Consider the following 23,824-nt stretch of genomic DNA (forward strand, 5'->3'; position numbering starts at 1 on the left):
CTGCATGAATGCACTAAAAGGCTTACCCTGTGAGACATAAACGATCTACCGGGGGAAGTGAACGGGGCTGTTGAGGTACGCAGCCGAGATAATCAGAAACTTACAGCAGGGAAGGTGGCTGCAGAGCGGGAGGAGGCTGGTCAGAAGAGGGTTTGGCAGGGCTTGGCTGATGAGTATGCGGGGTAGTGACAAATGTCAGCTGGATGTCGCACCAATTGAGAACTGGCTTGATGGCTTGAATCTCGGAGAGGCTGCGGACCAGTGGCTGATTGGCGCAGCAGAGATCTGTGACTCGCAGGGAGTGGTGGCCTAGTGGTTGAGGCATTGTGCTGGGAATCCTGAGATTCTGAGTTCGAGCTCCACTCCCACAGACTGCCACTTTGGGTCCCCGAGCAAAGACCCTTAAATCCACACTGCTCCCAGGGCGCCACACAATGGCAGCCCACTGCTTCCTAAGGGGATTGGTTAAATGCGGAGAGTTCATGTCGTTGCTCTGTGCTTGTGACAATTTAATGACAATAAAAGCTGAAAAAAAAGGAAGGTGCTCCGAAATGATTTTCGAAGCCGAACAACAACGTATCCCTAACAGGGGAAAAACTAAAACTGCCACAATACAGTGATATTTAACAAAGATATATCACTGTATACTAGGAGCAAAGTGTTAACTTACCAGTCTAATAATAAATTGAGAAAAGACAATTGGTTTTAAATCTGGATTCTTCTTCCAGCCTGCACCAACAAATAAACTCCATTCCCAAATCGACTCTTGTTTTTCCTCAGGCATGATCCATTTCAGTTAGCCTCGTTTGAAGGTTTAATCTTTTCCCTTGCCTCAGCCATGACCAGCAGTGGAGCAGGTGGAAAAATAGTAGAGCAACAGCCTTAGCTCCATGACTGTATAAGAGCCTGTGGCCTTAAAGCGATATGTTCTTCCAGGTCACATTACCTGTTCAATGATGATCCATCATTGGCATGGTCAGAATAAATGCAGGAAGGGTTTAGGCTCAGCTCCCAACTTACATAGTCGGTTTTTCAAGAGGGGAGCCCTGCGTGTAGCATTGATAGTGTCAAGCGCTCTATATTGGACTGAGGAATGATTTAAAATAACTCATATGCGTTAAGTCTTTAGGTCACAGAGTCTGCGGTGTGCTTTTAAAACAGACCATCTTTTTAATTAGTTATAGTGAAATACTATGCTGCATCTTAAAAATAAAAAAAGGACAATAATATGTCATTTTACTGGAAGATTTGACTTTTTAGTGGCATCTAAAGGTTTAAATTAATTCAGTTCAATCAATTTTTTTTCCAATTAAAGAAATAAAATGTTAAAGAGATATTATGTAAGTTTTTACTGAAAAATATCTTTAAAATAGCCATTTTATTTTACCCTTTATGATTGAAACCTGTTTTATGAACAGGCAGACACATCAGTAGATCAGCAATGATGTGCCTAGAAGCCTGCAGCCTATTTTCCTGAATGTTTTTGTGACGTCAAAAACGTCCATGCTAAATGTGTCCGACCTAGCAAACAATCAAAGCCTTATAATTAAGATGGATTTGGTTGATAGTCAAAAGCACTTGGCAACAAGCTCAACTCAGACACCAATTGCACCTCCCAATAAGGTGAAAAAACAAAACCTGGTTAAATACAAGCGGGAGCTACGGGAAGGTTTTGTGTTTTGGGCACAGGTGGCAGTATTATTAGAAAAGTATTTAATGCCTCTTTAAATAAACTTTTATAAGCATGTAATTCAGCAGTGAACCAGGTTCCCACTTACCAAAAATGTTAAAGGGTAAAGTTAATGATTTTCGTGAATTTCTGAAAAGACCCACCCTCTCCACTTCAAAATAAAACATGCACAACCCTCTACCTGAGAGGGAACGCCTAATAAACACCTGTGAGAGCATGCATGAGCCCATTTCTCCTTGTGCATGCTTTGTTTAAAAGTTACTGTTTGCATCGCTCATACAAGCTTACTTTCCAAAAGAAGATTTGCAATTTTTCCACTATGTCAGAGTCACAACAGGTGTTATTCTGAGAAATATGCCTGCCGAGAATTCCCTTCCCTCTCGCACATTGATGAGAAAATGGATTGAAATATGAACGAAAAGGGAAGTTTTAAACATATTTTCTTAATATTTTCAGATTTCTTATGCATGGATGCCCAAACATTTTGAATTTTGGTAGAAATTTGTTTTGTTGTATATCCTTAATCTCAATGAAAGCACTATGCAAAGATTTCCCTTCTCTGTTAATTATATTCTGTGGACATGATCTTCTGATGTTGAAAGCACATTAGATTACTCTAACCTCATAGACTTGCCTAAGCTCCTACAGAATCAGGAAGACAAATTCATTTTTATGGTGTCCTTAGAAATGAAGCTTTAAAATTAAAGAAATGTTTATTTTTTTGGCAACCTAACCACAGATGACACATAATGATTGCAGCGTAATGGAGTGTTTTGATTAAGAGAAAAATCCACTCTGCTTTCTCATTAACTCTGAAGACATAATGGTTAGACTAAGGCCATTTCTGCAAATGACTATAAAAAACATAATTAAGTTCCATTGCCATGATCTGCCTTTAAAGAGGCTGAACTATATAAAACTTCATTAAGATTCAAAGGATATATATATAAAGATCAAGCTGTTGCAGCTGGGATAAACACAATGAATTATTTTGAAACTGCAAAACAAGGCTGTGGGCTTGTTAGTGGAAGTGCTTTTTAATAGCATATTTTTTCCAGCATTATAAGGATAAAATGTAATCATTCAAAAAAATTTGACATCAAGCTTTAGCCCCAGTAAATTCCACAGTGTTAAATATGCAGTGTCAATGTACATAGACTCTTTTAGATTTATTAGAACAACATGACTAAGATATACACTATAAAGTGAGTTAATATAACAATAATTCTGAGTGGGACCAAATGCACTCAGATTTGTGTTAAATTTAACCCTTTAAATGTTACTTTAACATTGCAAAATACTTAAGAGCTCCATTAGCTTCGGAAAGTCATCCTCTTCTCCTTTTGTTACTGCTGGATCATAGACTTAGACAACTTATATTGTCATTTTGTTTACACAGTGTTTATAAAACGAAGTTTTGTACAGCTTTCAGAATATATTTTCATACTATTAAGTGCAGCAGTGATCAAATGCAAACAGTGTGCGAGACAAAAACATGGTGCCAAAATGCATTTATATGGAAGTTCAGAGGATGAAATATGTATGGTGCAAATATGCAGCATTCTGGTTTGGTGTTATCAGTGTGATACAGAGACTGTGACTTGATTTAGAGTTTTTTCAACTGTTCAGCTGTCTGATGGCAGTGGGGAAGAAGCTGTTTTAGAATTTAATGGACATGCATCGAATGCTGCGAAGCCTCTTCCCAGAGGGCAGCAAGGAGAACAGTCCATGGTGGAGGTGTGAGGGGCATTTATGATGTCACAGGCTCGGGACAACCAGCGCTGGGATGAAATATCTTTTATGGAGAGAAGATGAGCCCTGATGATCATCTCTGTGGTTCTCACCACTCTTCTCACTTTCTTCCAGTCTGAGGAGCTGCAGCCTCCACACCACATAGTGAGACAGCTGGTCAGAATGCTCTACATGGTGCTCCTCATCCTCCACAGGAAGCACAAGCACTTCTGTGCTTGTATGTGCCTTTCTTACAGGCCTCTTTCATTCCACCAAGATAGCCAATTCTATCATGGAAACTTTCACTAATGTGTAATCCTGAATTTGCTTTCTGGGCTCAACAATCTGCTTCAGACATGCTCTCCTTGTATTACTGTGGCAAATCAGAGGAATTTATGATATATAGAAATGTACAGTTCAGCCTCAGTAATTGAAACATTTCAGAGCAACTGTTATACCCTGTTCATATAAGTTAGATTAATAACAGGCTGACAAGTCTGCTTTGTGGGCTTTGTGGCTACCTTTAACTACAAGTTTAGATTTGTATATTTGTTCAAATACAAGCTGTGCCACATTCCCAAGTAAGCATGTAGCTAAAAGACATGTTTTGCAGCTTGTTTTCTTTTTTCTTTTTTTTTGTTCTATGCCTTTTATATTGTACAAATATGGTTTATATCAGCCATTGGATTATTTTATCTTACTAATTCTGTTTTTCTTTTCTTTTTCTTTTTTTTACAGAGACAAATGCTTAATTAATAGATAATACAACTTTTAGTTTGCAGAGTTGTAATTTGTTTAAAGATTTGGATTGTTGGTGAATATTAGATGGCAAAACAAGAATTTGGATTAAATTACTTTTATATAAGTCTGTTCAAAGGAGCTGTTTAATCAAGCTATTTTGAGACTCTAAGGCAAAGTCATGGGATAAATCTGAGGTTTCATGTGGCCTTGTGATTGCTCAAAGCCATACTTGCAAAAAAACAAAATAATGGTCAGATTTTTCGGTAAATTCCATTTTAAAGACTTTGGATAAATGTTACTTTCTGGCTTACCCTCAGAGGGTGACACTTTTCAAATGTTTTTAAATCACAGTGACATTTTAGGTTAGTGGTGATTCCAAAAAATGTGGGTCTAAACTGTATAAACAAAGAAAAGGAGATTAAAATTATTATATTTTGGCCTGCAAAAGTATTAACTCTAGAACTCCCAAGCACACTTGCTGCAAGGGGGAGCAGATGCATGTTGGGTCAAAATGTTTTTCTTTTTTTATCTTTTATTTTTGCAGTCAACATGTTGCTCTGCTCTTGCTGCAACATTGGCTTATATTTGATAGTGTTTGGACTATTTTAATTGATGATGTGTGAGTCTGCTAATCCCTAATTTTACCTGCCTGTTGAGTGTCAGAACTAATGTTTTCCCAAGTAGTTCATCTAATTGGGACAGTTCCTGTTTCAGATAAAAACTCATCTTCAGTATACACTTGGCAAAGATTTGGGAATTGAATGAGAGAGGTAACTGAGATAACTGTTGACTGTAAATGTAACACCACTGAACTGGACCATGCCAGACACAGCCGAACCACATTAATCTAGTACTAGTTCAACAGTAGGGTTCAGCAAATTTCACTTGTTGCTCGGCTCTCTGATAACAAAGAGCGCATGAGTCTCCTTTTTACAGTCAGCTGACTCATTTCACGGGTTTTCTGGCGTGTCCGGCTTTGCAATTCACAGATCACTTCACCTGCTCACAACACAAACTTCTTCTCAGCTTAGTAACAAAAAATGGAATCAAAAGAGCGTGGTGTGACCTGAGATTATGCCGAGATTGAGGCTCTCATTGAAATTTGGGTGCAGGACTCTATCCAGGAACATAAGCTCCTGGATGTTATGGGCGCAGCCATTTTTGTTTGCTTACTTCCAACCTTGAGAGCTGTAGTATAATGGACTGTCATTAGGAGGCAAAGAACTCTGCTAGTGTGATGTGTAAATGAAGGTAAGAACCAAGCTCGATACAATTAACTGATCCAAGCTCGGTCCAAACTTGGCATGGATCGGTTTCAGAGGGGTAGTGTAAATGGGGCATTTGACGAGGCTGGAGCCATGGATGTGTCCTCATCTGCAAATATGTATGATGTCTTGATGTTGCATACTGAAGTTGTTTAAGATGCTTCTTTAGCTGTGATTCGAGGCCACTTCACGAGCTGAGAGATTGATCTGAGTAATAATACAATTACTTTCTAAATCTATAGTCATGTCTCATGGTTATTTAATACATATTTTTTAGGAAGTGTTATTTAAAGAGTTTTTCCCGGGTGATCTTTTCTCAAGAAATGAAACCGAGAGAAAAAACTTCAAGGTGTAAATACAGAGTTTTCCATAACAATAGACGATCAAATGTATACGCTAATCACACTGATCACAGGTAATGGGCAAGTGAGGGTGTGAGTGAATAGAAAATCCATATTTAGGCAGAACTCTTGTCACATATAAATAAATATCAAATAGAAGCTTCTGCTTTGCGAGGTTGATAGGGAGCCACATAAAAATACCTTTCTTTTTAATCTTATACATTAGATAAGCTCCCCATTACATTTTTCTTAAAATCTAAACCAAAATAACAAAACTTGTTGCTGCTGTTGTTCAGCGGATCTTGGTAAATGGGGAGGAGATATCATCTTATCCTCTTGCATAATGATGTATGAGCATTTTTTGACCCCAAATTCTCCAAAGATAATGAAATTATAAAAAATCTAACTAATAACATGAATTTAGTTTAGATTCATCTTCCAACTTTCTTGTATTTCGGAGGTTCAAAAACGTAATTAAACTCCTCTTTGGGTTGTTCCTGTGTTTGAGTGGGGGTTCAAATCAGAGTGCGAATACATAATAGTCATATAGTCAGTACTTTGCAACATTATCTGATACATCATTTGTTAAAATGATTATGTGTGAATATACAAGACCAAGTTGTTCTCCTCCATTGTCAGAATAGTAAAAAAAACAGCTTTTCATGCATTTCTCTTTTGAAATCTCTTGTAACCAAAGCTTCAACATTATGCACAACGTCTTATGTGAGAAAGTATGTTCTCTGGCAGCGATCCGCTGGAAGCTGCTGCAGCAAACAACGAATAGACAGCAGTGGAAAACCACCCTATGTTTTAAATGAAAATGTTAAATCTAAGAAAAAAAAGCATTAGGAGGGGCTGAAAACTCATTGGTTTTCCAAACCATCTTCTCGAATTGTCGTCAGGCTCCAGTTCTCCCAACTCTCTTTCACAACTCAATTCCTTTTCTTATGTAAATGCACCATGAGAAGCATTCCACCTCATTCAGCGATACATTTTAGCTCAAGCCTCTCTGTTAAGGAGAGTTTTACTTGAGAGCATGGAAAAAAATTATAATTGAATATAACCACGTCATCAGTGTTGCCACATCTGTTACAGGAATGGTGATGATTGATAACTGATTTTTCTGGCACTCAACCTGCTGCTCCTGTCTTGCTGCAGCATTGATTCATATTAGATAAATAATCAGATTCATATGTTCATCAAACAGATGCCATGAAATGATGAGCAAGAGAGGTGCGACAGGTCTCTGCTCTGACTTTGCTTTTGGGAAGGGGTTCGGGGGAAGAAGATCAGAGATTTTTTTTCTTTTATTTTTTTGCTATTCACTTGTATCTCATCTCTTGCGCAAGCTTCACTTATTATGTCTGCAAATATGTATTTGATCGATGATCAGATTCTAACATTCACCACATTGCTGTGCTTTTTTTGTATACAGTACAGATAGATGACAGATGCACACATTCACCACATTGCACCCGAAAACTCTGCAACAGAAACATAGCACTGAGAGTTATGTGCATTACAAAATGATACCATTTTGAGAGCCAAAAGTTTATTCAGAATCAGAATCAAAATCAGAATTCTTTATTTTTCATTGCTCCACAGGGGTGCAACGAAATTACTTGAAAAAGAAAAAACAGTACAAGCAATTAGTGCAAATTTAAAAATATGAAATAAAAAAATTAAATTAAATAAATAAACAAATATGAAAAAAAGTTTAAAAAGGGATACTGCAGGCTCTACGGAGGTAGCGGGTACAGGTTATTGCACGTGAGGTAGCATTATTGATAGTTACAGTTGTTACATTGTACGTGAGGCGCAACAACAGCTCTAGGAACCATTGTCACCCATTTTCCTGCTTCACTAAGGTAGACAGCAGCTTAACAAAGCCATGATGGCAATTATTTTACATCCAAGTAGTATGCAGTTCTTCATATATATATATATATACACACACACACACACAGAAGTTTTAAACAGATGGTATCGGTATGGTATTGATATCGGCCAATACTGCACAGCCAGGTGCATCGGGTGTCGGTATCTGGGCCAAAAAATGACGTTGCTGTTGCATTAATATGTATTGCTTTTTATTATTTTAAAATGAATGTTATACTCTAAAAGTTCCATGTATTTAAGACAATGAAATTAAGTTTAGGATAAATCCAATAAAACATATTTTATATATAACACAAAATAAATCTCATGAGGTTTAACTAAATACTTACAGATCTGTCAAAGGGACATATGTAAAAAATCAGTTATAGGACTGCGAGTCTGCACATCCTCAGCTCAAACTTTGTTCATGTTTAGAAAGGATTTTAGCATTCATTCCTCTTCTGTAGCAGTATGCCATATATCCACTCAACAGTATATATAGAAGTTATCCATATTTTTGGGCCTTTCTGGCTTATTATTTGTGTGTAAATGTCAAGCTATACCTAAAAAATAGACACGTATGTTGAGGCATGTGCTTAATTACTGTAGAGTATTCCAAGTCCACTCAGAAGTCTGACACTATTCCTTTACCACTGTACGGGGAAAATTGCTAGATAGTATACCCCTGACAGATGGGAGCAAACCTACACATTATGCCACATCCAGAAGTCTCCAGCAGCATAAGCAAAATGAGGGTTTTATTTCTAAACAACTAAGCATGTCCCCCGCCGTGAAATTCTGCGGTGGCAATTTTAGATTTAGGGAAGTATGTTTGGCAAAAAAACACAGGTCACAGCTGAATACAGCACAAACCCCAGAAGTAGGTATACCATGACCAGAAACTTTGCGTTTGTTGTATTTGCTCCAGACTCTTTTTGCTTGATTATGCCAACTGGCTGTGTCAGTCTATGAAAAACAGATTTTATAGTTGAAACATTACAAAGTTCTTTGAATTTCCAGAATGTGCTGTAGAACCTTTTCTCATTTCTGTTGGCAACAAAGCAAGGGTTCATTGCTGAAGTTGTTGTCCCATAAAAGATTTGCAGAGTTAACTGAAGGGAAATTCAAATTTGGTTCGACATATTCATAAATGAAATATCATCTGATTACATGAGCAAAGTGATTGCGTCAAACATTGAAATGAATTGATTTCTGGATTTCAGGGTTTAACCATATGGATTTGGTGTTAAATAATGCAAGCTGAATATTTTTTGCTTGTTTATTGACAGAATAAACAGTTTCCATTTTTAAGTATCAAAATTGTGATGGTATTAGGTGAATTGTAAGTTTTGGTAGAAGAATATCTAATAATCCTCTGCTTAATATCTTATGATATCCAACACAGAAAAATACATTTTTGATTGTGGGACTCGACTTTTCACAGGTTTCATTGTAATTTGAAGAACATCAATTACCAGTAAAGGCAACAGGCAACAGTCTAGTTTCTCTATACCTATGCAAAACTTTATATTGGAACCTCCACCCTGCCCCTCTTACTTATGAAAGACACACACAGTCAGATATGTGTGGGTGTATGTGTCAGTGTCCTGCTATCCTTACGAACACTTTCCATTTACTTCCAATAATTTGCTACGCATTTGTATGGCCTAACCCTAACCCATAAACCTAGGCCTAGCCATCACCATCACATACCTAACCCTTAACTTAATCTAAACTCAATTCACACCTTAATCCAGGGGTTTCGAACTCAGATCCTCAAGGGCGATTATTCTGAAGCTTTTAGGTAATTATTTTCTTTTACGCCAGAAACAGTCTTTCTAGGGCTAAATTAAAATGGCCTTTTTAAAAGCCACTCACAAACCTCTTAAGATTATTCCCTGCTTTATCCTTTCTCCATATTATTTTCTTTGTCTTCCATTTTAATTTAACAAAAGCCTGTCTCTGCGGCCTCTTTCAATAAAACAGTAGCTTATTAATGTTACTTTTTGATCTCCAAATTTGTATACTTGTCAATGTACTTGATGACTTGAGTTGATGCCGTAATCTGATATAAATAAACCTCGTCATCACTTCTCAAGGTAACTAAAGCAGAAAATGCGGAAAATATTTTGTACCATGATAGCCTCAGTTTTTTCGGAGGGGGAGAAGTGGTGGGGGGAGTGCTTCATGTCACTGTAGACCATTAAATGTCACTGGAAACTATACACTGTAGCTTAGAACTGCCTCACCAGCAGCAAGCTCTGCTAAAGAGCTCATACTGAATTCAGGTGTGGAGAATCAGATACAAATCTTAATGTTTCAGCACACTGGTCCTCAAGGATTAGAGTTTGATACCCCCAACCCAAGAAGGGAACATCTTCTCATGGAAACCAGTCCACTGGTCCCCACAAGTCCCCACAATGTGGCATATTCCTGGAAAATTGTCCCCATAAGGTCACAAATACAAAGCCACACACACAGTCACAACACAAAAACAAATGTAATATAATATGATATTAATTTTTCATTTTTTAGGTTCTTAGAAGCAAAGACTCAAGAAGTGCAGTAAACTTTGAAATGTAGAGTTACTTGAGTGTCTGAGTTTTTAGATTTCAAAACAGTAAAAAATGTGTTTTCCACTGTGAAACAGCTTTGTCAATATTCCTACCCTCTAAACATCCAATGTTCTCCATTAAAGTTTGAGAAGCGAGTTAAATGGAGAACTCATACAAAGCCAAAATTCCACTTGAAAACATGTGTTTGCTCATGTAGTCATTAAAATTGGTTGTGGGAGATGATCACAGCTTTTTACTTTATGTCTTCCTTTAATTTATTTTTAAATATACATAATTTGCAAGCTCTTACAAGTTACCATCATACATTGATTGCAAGTTCAAAACACATTTTATTTAATTACAGTGGTTTTACTGAAAGTCATTATTGTGGTAATTCATTCTTAATTGTCTCTTAATTGTCATATTTCCAGATCTGACCACAGAATTCAGAGCAACTATTTAAGCAGAAATGAGCCCTTTTTCTTCCTTCACATGTGCACCTCTTCCCTAGAAGACAGAAAAATTACTCAGCATTGGAAAGTCTGGTGTCTCAAACAGGCTGGACACTCCCAGGATCAGGACACTAGCCCAGTATTTGCCTTTGAGAGCCGCCAGAGTGTGCTGAGGCTCAGGGGTCAACAGGGCCATCATCATGAAATCCCTGCCGTGCTCACACAGAGGGAAAATCTTTTGCACTATTAATCCAGATATGTAAAATCTGTTTATTTCAGAGAGATGGAAAAACAGTACAGACCATAATAATAGAAACGTGATGTCTAAGCAGGTATTCAGTCTTGTTTGGTCAAAGAAAGGCCTACATTGCTTCTAAAATAAAAATAATTTTAATGTTTTTCTCTGCTATGACCTGGAAATAATATTTGGAGATAGGTGTTTACCAATTGTATGTTGGGAATTAGGGCTCAATATTCTGGAAATTCCTCTGACTCTGTTATCATTGTAGTTTTTTCTTTTTATTCCTTGGAACTGTCTAATCCCCCACTGTTAATGTGCATTGAACACTAACTTTACTTGGATTCTTTAGAAGATTCCGCAAACACTAATGTTGTTGTTATATGATAAGGCAGAACAGGCTGTCTTAGAGTCCAAACGTGATAAAACATGTTCAAGAGGATTAAATTCAAATCTGCTGGTCCTGCAGATACAGTACAGTAACAGCTGCAGACATGTGCATTTCTAATGTCTTCCAGCTGTTCATTGAAGCGCCTTCACACCTTGTCCACTCCTTATTCATCCAGTATAATCTGCTCTCTTTCGTGGGATCTGGTGAACTTAGAGAGGTTGGAATATAGAGCAGAGAAGATGAAATGCTGTCAAAATTTCTCAATAATGTATAATCTGACTGCTGAGCTGATATTTCACCTCCTTAAAAAATTGTGCGATTATGTTAACCCACTATTTAAACTATAAAACTTTGGAGGAAGACTGCATTCATTGCTATTATTTTCCTTTTAGTTTGACCAAAATGGACTTTCTGCTTCACTGTTTTCATGCTCCCCTTATCAGCCTCTCTTTCCGCCCACGGTAATTATGTGTGGCTGCGGGCCAGTAAAAGTCAGGAGCAAAAGGGGGGTCCGAGGGTGGATAGGAAGACAGACAGAAACAGAGACAGAGAGAACGTCTACAAAGGGCAGGCTCTCATTCAGCTGGGAAACATGTGCACTTCTTTCCAAGTCCAGTTTCTGTAAACCCAAGGCTGCGAGCAGTATCGATCTCAATGAGAGAATTACCAGGATTATAGCTAAAGGTTTGGACGATTAATGGTAATGTTTGACCTTCTTTGTGCAGTCTTTTCTATTTCATTACTTTAGAAAGACTCCTTTGAAATATTAGCACTGCTTTTATTACATTTTGTGCATTAAAATTGAAGAAAATGCCATTCCATGCATGTACATTTGTGTTGATTTTAGCTGATGTATTTGTTCTTTTTCATAGATGTATACCCATGTATACTTTTTTTTTAGATTCTGCAAAGCTATTGCAACACTCCCAGGAGACATACAGAATATATTCTGTATGTTTTCTCTCATTCCATCACCATGGAATGAGTTAAATCAGCTGAATATTTTTCATCGTTGCTGAATTTCTTGGAATTGCTTAATTTATTTTTTGCAAAAAAAAAAAAAAAAATGCTGATTATTGCACCACGTCATTGCATGACTACTATCAGTTTTATTGTTTTCATACAAGAAATCTGTGTGTGCAAGACTAACATTTTATACAACAGAAAACATGGAAATGTAAATATGTTTGAGAAAAAGAAGCCAAGAACTCGACAAGATATTCTTTCACATGGCACTGTTCGGATATGTTGAACAGATCTGGCAGTATTAAATCCCCCTTGGTCTTGGCCAGGACTCCTCATGCTGAACAGCAGTTGTTGCTTCTGGAATGAAACATCTTCCTTTTGCCAAGTTTACTGCAGATATGTGTTACTTTAGCAGTCCAAACAAAGTTCAAATCCTCAGTTGCATAACAGGAAAATCAGTTTCGATACTTGGCACTTTCCTTTTACAAAGGTTGTATTAAAGTTACTGTGTCAAGTGGAACTAAATTTCATGTCTGCTGCAGTCAGTGGGATAATTTGGTCTCACCCATAATAAAAACATTAACATTTATACGAAGAAGTAATTTTTTCTGATGTTACCTGAATTACATCCTTAGCTAAAACAAAACTGCTACCACAGAAAAAAATTATCATTAAAGTTTTGTGTCACACATACAACAGAATGTACAATGAGTTGCTGTTTAATTCAGCAGTTGTTGCATTTACTGAAAGCTGGTGTGATAGATTTTCTAAGGTTAAAATCTGCATTGTAAATTTGCCTGCCAATTGTAGGGAGAGCCTTGCGCATGGTTTAACTGTATGCATTAAAATTCTGCACCTGCAGTGTTGCATTTTTTATTATCACTATTGGATGGAATATGATGCCGTTTACCATGGCTACATATGTTTGGTCACTGTCAGCAGTAGGAATCTTACATTAAATTAATACCATCTGGCTTAAGCAGAAGCGCTTGGTTTGGGGAAAGTCAGTTGTGGAGAAACTCATCCCAGCAACTGGAGGATGCCAGTGAGGGGGTTTTCCAACAGCCTCCTCCAGTCTCCTGTGGGGAAAAGAAATTCAGGGGAAACGACTTACACAACTACAGCAGCTGACCACCCCCTCAAACTGTGTTGCTTCCATACTTGGTTTACATGGTGGAAAAATGCTGTCATGTTGAAGAATAACCCCAGTTTGGCTGGACTTACAGGATTTTGGGAGGCCAAGGGTTGTATCCTGGTCACTGTTGGCTGGAGACATACGTGTGCCATCATCTAAAGCAGTGATAAAGGGGATGCTGACTTTCCCGAGTAACATTCCTTACTCTGCGTTCTATGCTGTGTGGTGTATCTGGTCCTCATTTACAAATGCTTTCTTTCAGGGACGTCAGCAGTTTCACAAACTGGAAACTAGTATAAAATATACTGCCAAACAAAGAACTTTTAGAATAATTGCTTTCAGCTGACATGACTCTCTACAGTACTTTCCATTATTATTACACATGTTCTTTGCAACATATCTAGTGATAACAGAGTATTCAGTAATCATATACATAAAATGTTTTATTTTTAATATGCTGTCCACACTGCTTTGTGCCATGTGTAATGTTTTTCTTGAAAGTCATTTATTTTTATTTTAACATCAAGTGATTTGAGGCAAGTCATGAGTCAGACTTATAAAATATTGGGGCCAACTCTGGTAGTATAATTATTTACTTAGGTGTCTGCCTGAATTTTAAGACGACCCTTTGGGTCTGACCCTAATATTTTACAAAGTCCAAAGCAAAACACACATTTTCAGGTTGATCTGCAATTATGACAAATTATCCAATAACTCTTTAATGATTGGCAATGTTGATGATTTTAAATTATTTGTTTAATACAGTTTGTATGGTTACCTGTTGATTTTTCCATCCATTGTCTTAACATACTTAGTATGTCCTGAATTCAGAGACTTTCTGTAGCCAGAGGTCAGTCTTTACCTGAATACCTTTTATTTCAAAGTATGTTAACAAGATCTAAAAATGAAGAAATGAATTAAAGGGGTTTACTCTCTGACTCATGAATTTGGCAGGAGCATTATTATTTACAGACATAATTATTTTTCACATAAAATCAACCTCAATAATTTGGTTGCAAGATTGCGGGATGGTAAAACTAGACTCATTACTCACTGATTTTTATGATTTCTGTTCTAAATGAAATTCCAAAGTTGACAGTGGCATAAGTAGGAGCATAACCTTATTCTGCCCCTATATAATAAGTTTTTGACTTAAGGATGAAGCTGGGCCACTCAAAGAACTTAGCAATATGCATAGGGTTTATATGGATGGGTGAAACAACATCAAACATTACACATTTTTTCTCTTGTGAGCCTTCAGTGCAAGCCATTAATTTACTTCAAAGAATATATGATCGAAATAATCAGGTTCTGATGAAAAACAGTGCGGAATTATAAGCAGAAAATGTTTCAAAGCCAACATTTCGAAATTGATGTCTTAATAGAAAAATGAAAACCTTACTGCAAACTGCAATTGATATTCAATTCCTAAGGCCAGATCCAACAAGTAAAGTGTAGGGGTGATGTTTTCTTATAGCAATGTATTGCATCTGGTCAAAAGACATACAGTGATTTCAGGAAACAGCTGATACTCTTGAATGAGATTATGAGCTGTTAGTTTGAATGCAGGCAGTGCCATATGAGTTTGTGGTGAATTATGCTAGAGGCATGCTGAACAGAGCCTGGGAAGATACGGTTTAGTGTGAATGTAATAGATCCTGAAGAAATGTGAGAACATAGGGGATAAAAGCTACTAAGGTTTCTGAAAAGTCATAATAAAGCTGTGAGAACAGTGAGATAGAGACTTAATCTCAACAACTAAAGACTGACTAAATATTTCGAGGACACTTGAGATGAAATTATCTAATACATTTTCATAAGGATGGAACAGAACATAGAATATGGCACACGGAAAAAAATATCCTTTACAACAAGGTTTGGGATTATGTGAAGGACAATGTTTTTTTATTGCTCTAAATGCCTATGTGTCATCCTTTGGCCTGGCTGTTTGTATTGTCTGCTCCTGCATCACTAACTAATCAGGACCATGGACTAGACCTTTCCCAATTACTCAATCAGGAAAATCCTCTGCTCCTGTTAATCTGCCCTCCTATCCAGGTCTTCTACTGTCAGCTGGTGGCTTGCTCTGCACTCTGTTGCCATTTCTGGGCAATTCCTTGACTGTTGTTGTGACTTTGACCTGGCCTTTTCTTTTGGATTTACTTGCCCATGGCTTGCTGCCTGCCTGTCATCTACCCAAGCCTGTCTCAGGGAACCATGTTTGGCTTATAGGAATCTCCTCGATATGTTAAGCCAACTCTTCACTACAAAGCTCCTCTTTCTTGTCTGCAACTTAAGTTCCTTTAGTGTATTTGATAAACACACCACCATGCCTGGCTTGAAATGTGGTTCTTACACCATGAGTATGAATAAACAATTAGATATAAAACTGTTTGTTGTTAAACTGATTTAACAGGAGTTTTAGTATTAGAGTTATGATTGAACCAAAAAGAAACACAAGAGAAGATGTTTTTGCAGTGTTTTTACTAAGCTCTATATGCAAGGCAGTGATAATGGATTTTAATATGACTTGTTATAGCGAGGCTTTTACAGGCACCTTTATTCTATGTTTTGATACAAATTCTAAATTATTCAGCTTGCAGCATATTTCAGTAAGGTTCTAGTAATTCATGATGAGAGAACTCACTGAAAAAAGCTGTTCTCCCCCTTCATTGAATGAGACCCGTTCTTTGTTAAATGCATTTAGTGCTTTAAATGCAGCCAATTTGTTCTGTGTGATTTTCTTATTATTAAATTATACAGACCAAAATATATCTCAGAATACATTCAGGATCATACAGGATGCTTTGGCTATCTGCTCATGGTGCTCATAGAGAAATCTTTACTTTGTCAGCACAGCATGCTTGTTCTGCAATCCCATAATACCCCTTACGGTTTATATTGCTATTGGGTTTTATGCAGCCTCCTGAGGTGCATAATGGTACAGTATAGCATTGTTTTCCGCTCACTTGTAAATGTTAGTACATTCTAGCTGATCAGAAGGTGTTGTGTACATGTTTAGATGAAGGAACTAAAGTTAAGATAAAAACCCAGATTAGATTTGGAGAATAACGTCCCCAAACTATACTACACTTTTGGAAACTGTGAGCATCACAACTGCTGGTTAAAAATTGGCCAATTGTTGTAAACAGATGACTGACATGTATCACAAATTGAGTCTCTAATTGTTTTTTATACTGGTCATTCACAAATGCCATGATCTGGAAGTTTGAGCAGATCCCTAGAATGGGATCAAGTTGTCCCTGATACTACCCACTTAAAAGTGACATGTCTAATGTCTTTTTCCTTTCAAACTCATAATCCTTTCAAACTCAAACTAATCTAGTATATGTCAAGTCATACATTTCTTAAAAATAAGTCTTGATTTTTTTTTATTCCTGTAGGTTCCCTGTTGAAAAAATCAAGACAGCTGTATGATGGTTTACAAAGTATCCTCCATGAACTGGATCCTAAGTTGCCTGAGCTTTGTGCTTCTATCTTTGATCAGTGCAGCTCAAAATGAAGACTTAAGAAGTAAGTGAACTTCTACTTTATTTCTGTTGCATCAAGATATACTTATCCATGTCCCTTAAATAAGGTAAGTAGACATTTTGATGCCACATGTTTTTATTTTGTCCTGTTCTCCTTCTTTTGTTAGGCTGCCGGACCGCACCATCTGATCTAGTCTTCATTTTAGATGGCTCATGGAGCGTTGTAGATATCAACTTTGAAATTGTAAAGGGATGGCTTGTCAACATAACAACCAGCTTCAACATTGGACAGAAGTTTACTCAGGTTGGTGTGGTCCAGTATAGTGACGACCCAGTTTTAGAAATACCTCTGGGGAAGTTCTCCTCAAAGAAAGACCTCATCAGAGCGATGGAGAATATAGAGTACATGGGAGGAAACACAAGGACAGGGACAGCCATCAAGTTTGCAACTGATAAGTTGTTTGGACTTTCTGAACGGGGTCCAGCAGGAATTTCGAGAATTGCTGTTGTCCTCACAGATGGGAAATCTCAAGATGAGGTCCTGAAAGCAGCTGAGGCAGCAAGAAAAAAAGGGGTGATTCTCTTTGCAATTGGAGTTGGACCCGAGACAGAGCAGGATGAGTTGAGGGACATTGCAAATAAACCTTCTTCAACGTACGTGTTCTCTGTTGAGGACTATAAAGCAATTTCCAGGATTATACAGGTCATACGCCAGAAACTATGTGAAGGTAAGAGGCTCCTGGTTAGCTGATTCCAATCCATTTTCACATTAGTTCTTTATCATTTAATAGGTTTTTCTTGTTACAGAAACTGTTTGTCCAGCAAAAATTCCAACAGATTCACGGGATGAGAAGGGCTTTGATATTCTCTTAAATTTAAATTTGGCTAAAAAAGCAAAAAAGACACAAGGATCTCTTTTTGTTAATAAGGCATATGAAGTCACATCTGCTGTTGACTTGAGTGAGGCTACAAGGTAATCACAGTAACACTCTAAGTCCCTTTTCCAACTTTGGTAAATTTAACAGTAAACTTCATTCTCTTTCTGGTTACACAGGAGCCTTTTTCCTGATGGTCTCCCCCCATCATATGTGTTTGTGGCTACATTGAGGTATAAAGGATCTGTAGCCACAGAGAAGTGGGACCTGTGGAGAATACAGACCCTTGACGGAGAGCCTCAGATGGCAGTCACTCTTGATGGTCTAGATAATACTGTCATGTTCACGACAACCAGCAATGCACCAAGCGGAATTCAAACTGTTAAATTTTCACAGCAGACAGCAAGGGTAAGCTTCCTCTGAAATGTGTTTTTTGGTTAGATTTAAATGCATGAGAAAGTCTAAAATGATAAAAGCTGTTTACTCCATGTGTCTTTAGGAACTCCTTGTTGTCAGAGAATATATGCTTAGTCATTAGTGTTGGCTCTTGTCATGATTCTGTACTTTTTGGTTCTGTTTAAGTTTTCCTTTTCAGTTACACTTTTATTAATGTGTTTCTGTGTTTTCTAGGTCATTTTTTTCCTTTCCATTTTGTGTTCTTCTAGTTGATTTCTGGTTGTATTTGAGGTCTTATATATTTCTGGTTTACTCTCTGTTGCCCCCTTGTGTCAGTCTCCTTCTCCTAACTCCCTTCTAGATCCTTCTGTCCACACCTGCTTCCAGTTAGTTGATTTTTCAATTTTTGGCTCTGTTTAGCATTTATTCTCCTCTTCTAGAGTTACTCAGGCCTGGATTGTTTTCATTCCCTCTTTAACCCACTTTGGCCCACTTTATTCCTTGATTAATTATTTTTGGATTTATGCTTCTGTTGCCACCAGTCCTTATTAAATTAAATCCAATAAACCACCTCAGCTTCTGTCTCTGCATTTGGGTCTTCTAAAAACTTCTGCACAACCTGACAGCTCTGTTTCAGATTAAAAATGTTATTTAAATAAAGCATGTCTTTAGGTTTTTTTACTTGACAAGCATTACAGTGGATGTGTAAAATAGAATAATGTTATTTTTACACTAGAAGAATGAGTATAATCAAGTCAATCCAATCAGATAGACAGAGTTAAATTCAGTTTTTATAGTTTAAAAAAACTAAGATTCGACACAGTGTAGCTATGTTCAGTATAATGCTATTTTTGTAAGGAAGCCAAGATATATACCTTGGGTCACTGCGAACTCACCTTTACAAGGGTTAATTAACCCTCAATCACCCCTATATTGGTGGACCTTTCATTAAACTAAAGTCAAGGGATGCCATAAATGCATGTTTAAAAGTACCCTATGATTCCAATCATCGAGCCTTTAATTATTATGTCTACAGGTAGTTGTTTCACAAGTTTTCTGATCCTGAAGAGCACCTTCAGACTCATGAAACAGTCAAACAATCAGAGAGCAGATGCAGTTTACATGCTCTTCATTTGTTGCTCCAATAGTTTTAAAGTATAAATTGCTGCTCCACTTAATTATTCTCCATAGGTACGATCATGGTAGAGAAAAGTCTGGAAATAGCAGTAAATGCTTCTCTTGATAACTGCAGATGTCACTAGATACAGTATTTTGTGCTGACAGACAACACATACAAAGCTAAAGTTGCTGTGAAAAAAAAATTGTTTATTCTGCTTTTGTATAGTTGACATTGATGAAGAGCACTTAAAAGGGTCGCTTATCTTTGTGTGGTGTTCCTCTCTCTGCCAAGATATTTTATATATACTGTATAGTACATCGTAGGAAGCTTTAAGAACAAAAAACGATTTCTTTTGTTCACATTCATGCAATGACTTTACTTTGCGTAAAGTAAAAAGTTACTCCATTGATTTTTGTTTTTGCTAATTTCTTAGAAATTTTCTTGGCTGTGCAGTTCCAGTTGACACATAATACAATTCATGGTTACTATAGTGTATGTTACACTTTATTGACCTAAAGCTGTAGAAAAGATAAAAACATAGGTAGAGGAAATAATTTGCATTTTACACATTTTACACATGTTGATTGTGTGTGGCTTTAGTGATGCTGTTGCTGGCCACAAAATCAACAACTTGCCATCACAAAACAGCGAAGTCTCCAAATAAAATCCTCCTGGTCTGTTCGTTTTTTGTGGCCTTGGGTCTGAATGCAAAGTAAACCAACTTTTGTGGCAATGTATCTAAAATCTCTACACTCTAAGACTCTTTAAGAGCTTGGCTTGAAGACCTCCTTTCTATGAGTACATGTATTACATTCATAAAAATAACTATCACATTTGTAATGCTGTATGCAAGTGTTGACATTTTAATCTGTTTTTATTCACTGGAAGTTCCATTATCTTATGGACCTGTTTGACCCCATACAGACTTGATAAAGTCTCACACCTTTTTTTTTTTTTTATTATAACCCATGCTTTTTAAGGATTTAAAGAATTTAAACCTTAACAAAGTGTAAGTGATAACTATATTCTAGATAACATCAGACCTGTATTTCTATATTAACAAAGTGATGTTATAAAGGAGCCACGTGAAATGGTGGAATTCATTTGTATGGGCATAATCTACATTATATACTTTTTGACAGTATATAATGTATATATATATATATATATATATATATATATATATATATATATATATATAAATTAGGTCTTTCTTTTTGAACGGAGTTTGTAGTTCTCTATGTAGTATAAATCCTTACACAGTCCAAAAACTATATGTTGTCCTTAGGTGTGACTGTGTGCGAATGGTTGTATGTCTGTGCTTTGCCCTAAAAGAGACTAGCATGGCTATATATATGCAGGGAGTGGTGGCTAAGTGTTTAGGACAAAGGGCTTGGAATCCTGATGTTCTGAGTTAGAGCCCCACTCCCACAGACTGCCACTCTGGGTCCCCGAGCAAAGATCCTTAACCCCACACTGCTCCTCGGGCACCCCAAGATGGTTAGGGTAAGGCTGTGTGTACAGACAGAGGGAGGGATGTTATTTACTGGTTTCACTTTCTCTTGAAGCTCTCTAAATGATTGATTTATCCAAATATATGGGAATTTGTAATATAAGTAATACAATTTTTAACCTAATCTGTTTAATTCTGCCTTTAAAGACGTCACATAGCAACGAAATTCAGCTTGCCATGAGTACCTTGGTTTCTCAGTAGCATTAGATCAATGTGTGCTGCTTTTATTTATCTATCTATCAGGTTGTCACAACCAGCCAGTAAACTAACTGCTGTCTGTTTGTTTTGTCTGATAAAAGATGCTGTTTGATGAAAAATGGCACCAGCTGCGGCTACTGGTAACTGAAGAGGATGTAACTCTTTATGTTGACAACATGGAAATTGAAACACAACCACTTGAGCCCTCTGTTGGGATTTTCATCAATGGAAAAACCCAAGTTGGAAAATATGTAAATAAGGAAGCAACTGTACCGGTAAGGGTATCCTCATCACTTTTAAATTGATTACTTTTTGTTACTGATTGCTAATCTAATGTTTTGTCTGCAAGCTCTTTGTACTGAATGAGCTGTTTCATTAATATCATTTAACAATATACAGTATATCCCAAAAAAGTTTTTTGACTGTTTACAGAGCAGCACACAGCAATTTGCTTAGTTGCAGCAAGTGTATATTTACTGCATCACAGCAGTAAACTGTTTAAGATTGACCTAATTTTGACACTTAAAGTTGTGGTAAATGATGAATAGGACTGAATCAAGCCATTTGACATCATGAATGTAAATCCATAAGGAGAGTTTTAGCAAAGTAAAATAGTCATTTAATCATTCCATTATTAGACATAATTTTTTTATACATTAGGCATCCTTTGGATCCACATAACATTGGCAAACAGAGACCTTGTGTTTCAGTATGACTAGTCAGTCTTATCTGTTGCACAACTACCGTTGTTTTATATCAGACTGATTTACATCAGTAATTAGACAGCCGTGTGTTTTTTATGAGGCTAGAAATGATCCAAATCTTGCCCGAGGATCATGTTTCTGTTCACATGAGGCTAATATGAAACAGATTTGCTGGAGCCCTTTTACCACCAGCATCGTCCAATACCAAATCATGGAAGAAAAGTGTAATGCTGCTTGAACAGCTAGGGAGGTCTGGCAACATGGAGCAACCCAGTGCCCAGTGAGGGCACTTATTTTTTTCTCTTTTTTCTAGTAAAATGGTAAGTTTAATTCACTGGTGGCTGTGAATGGATAAAACTCAGCCTAAAGTTACACAATCAGCTTATTTTGCTTTTTTTAAATCCTCAACAGTAAAAATTTTTTATTTGACACAGTGTTTTTCTTTACATTTTCCTTTATGTTTAGTTTGAAATTCAGAAACTTCGCATTTACTGTGACCCTGCGCAGAACATGAGAGAGACTGCGTGTGAAATACCTGGAGTTGTGAGTACAACTTTCCTTACCTGTGACCTTCTCCGACCTTTTTTTTCTCCTTCTGGTGTAGAGGGCCCACAGGGATGGCAAAGCATCTCGGGATGTGCTAAATTCCCAAGCTGTACTACTTTTCTCAGCATGGAGCTTACTTACTTTATATTTCATCACTGCAGGGTACTGACATTCTTTATAAGAAAGTTACAAACTCACTGCTTACTTCTAAAGTCACATCTGGTGGACAGGCATCTATTTGTAGAAGGAAGACTCATGGCTCAGAGTCAAACATGTTGCATTCTGTATATACAATGTTATTGGCTTTTGGCTGTAACTTGATTTTGCCTGTTTTTATGTTGGATTCAAACTTCTACATCCACAACGATTCTCAGATTATCGTTTTAATGTAGAGATGTTACAAAGAAGAAAACGTAAAGACAAGTTTTGGAACGAGGATGCCACAGATTGCAAAAAGGATTGCCATTAATGAACACTGTTTTGTTTTGTCTCGTCGGCATGTTTTCTATCATCTCTAGTCTACTTGCAGTACTGTGAACAAAAAAGAGTCCTCTGCTTTGCCTTTTATGAGTTAAATGTTTCAGATGTTTTTGACAGAGTTTTTCATTAAACTAAGGATAGCTGAACAAACACCAAAATGCAGTTTTCAGATAATGATCTTATTCATTAAAGAGCAATCCAAAGTAACCTGACTCTATGTAGAAGAATATCTGCCCCTAGTTGTGATGTTATTGGCAGAGATAAAGAGTTTGGAGGATGACTGGCCTGTTTAAGGTCATGTTACAGCATCTTCATCAGATTTAAGTCATGACTTTGAATAGGCCACTCCAACAACATTCACTATTTTTTTTACCTAGTCACAGGTCCAATGTGCCTATAAACATTGAAGTACTGCATAACCCAAATCCAACTTAGATTGTGAACTAACGCCCAGACATTCTCCTTTAGAAACTGATCTTCAAAGAATCCTAATAAGAACGAAAGAAATATATAACAATAAGTGCAGTTAGTGACCATGTTATGTGTGTTTTGCAAAGAGTAAGTGCAATGGAATAAGAAGTACAAACAGGTTTTGATATGCTCCATATAAATTGGTAAAGTGTTAATTGTTAATTGGTAAAGTATTAATTGTAATAACCATTAAAAAAATAAAAGCAATGGTGAATATTATTTATAGTGCAATGAATATTATTTATAGTGCAATGAAAATAACAAAAGATAAAGTTAAACATTAAATATTAATCATATTAACTGAAAAAGCTGACTTTGTAGCTCCTATCCACCTCCTCCACTTACAGAAAATAATCCACTGTTACAGTGGGATTAACCTCCAAGCAGCTGGATTCACCTCTCCTCCCAATGCCTGCTTGACCCAAAATATTTCTTTTTCTTTTCTTTTTTTTTGGGTATCTATTAATGTTCAGCTTGGTTTGTTTATAAAAAATCCACAATTGTTAAGTTTAGTAAAAGGTGTTTTTTTGTTTTGTTTGCATAAAAAAATGCCTGTAGTCATGCTGCAATAATTTATGCAGGCCTGTTCATATGACTTTTTTCCCCATTAATTTACTATTCACATGCACACAGACTTTCTCTTGCAG

At 36.9% G+C, this 23,824-nt stretch overlaps 1 protein-coding gene across 2 annotated transcripts in view; it reads left to right on the forward strand.

Annotated features, from left to right (window-relative positions):
• Window positions 1-11,822: 11,822 nt before the first annotated feature.
• Window positions 11,823-23,824, forward strand: part of LOC107084605 (collagen alpha-1(XXI) chain-like) — a 30,740-nt gene continuing 18,738 nt past the window's right edge. Inside the window, exons 1-7 of one of the 2 annotated variants that reach the window (XM_015374527.1) lie at window positions 11,823-11,982; window positions 16,788-16,917; window positions 17,042-17,602; window positions 17,682-17,847; window positions 17,929-18,157; window positions 21,078-21,251; window positions 22,146-22,223. In XM_015374527.1, coding sequence (XP_015230013.1) covers window positions 16,818-16,917; window positions 17,042-17,602; window positions 17,682-17,847; window positions 17,929-18,157; window positions 21,078-21,251; window positions 22,146-22,223 — 1,308 coding nt within the window. In that variant the 5' untranslated portion in view covers window positions 11,823-11,982; window positions 16,788-16,817. The remainder of the gene's footprint in view (window positions 11,983-16,787; window positions 16,918-17,041; window positions 17,603-17,681; window positions 17,848-17,928; window positions 18,158-21,077; window positions 21,252-22,145; window positions 22,224-23,824) is intronic. The other variant, XM_015374528.1, reaches the window with a different exon arrangement.

This window comes from Cyprinodon variegatus, unplaced genomic scaffold (genome assembly GCF_000732505.1).
Source record: "Cyprinodon variegatus isolate N-32 unplaced genomic scaffold, C_variegatus-1.0 Scaffold104, whole genome shotgun sequence".
Lineage (NCBI taxonomy): Eukaryota > Metazoa > Chordata > Actinopteri > Cyprinodontiformes > Cyprinodontidae > Cyprinodon > Cyprinodon variegatus.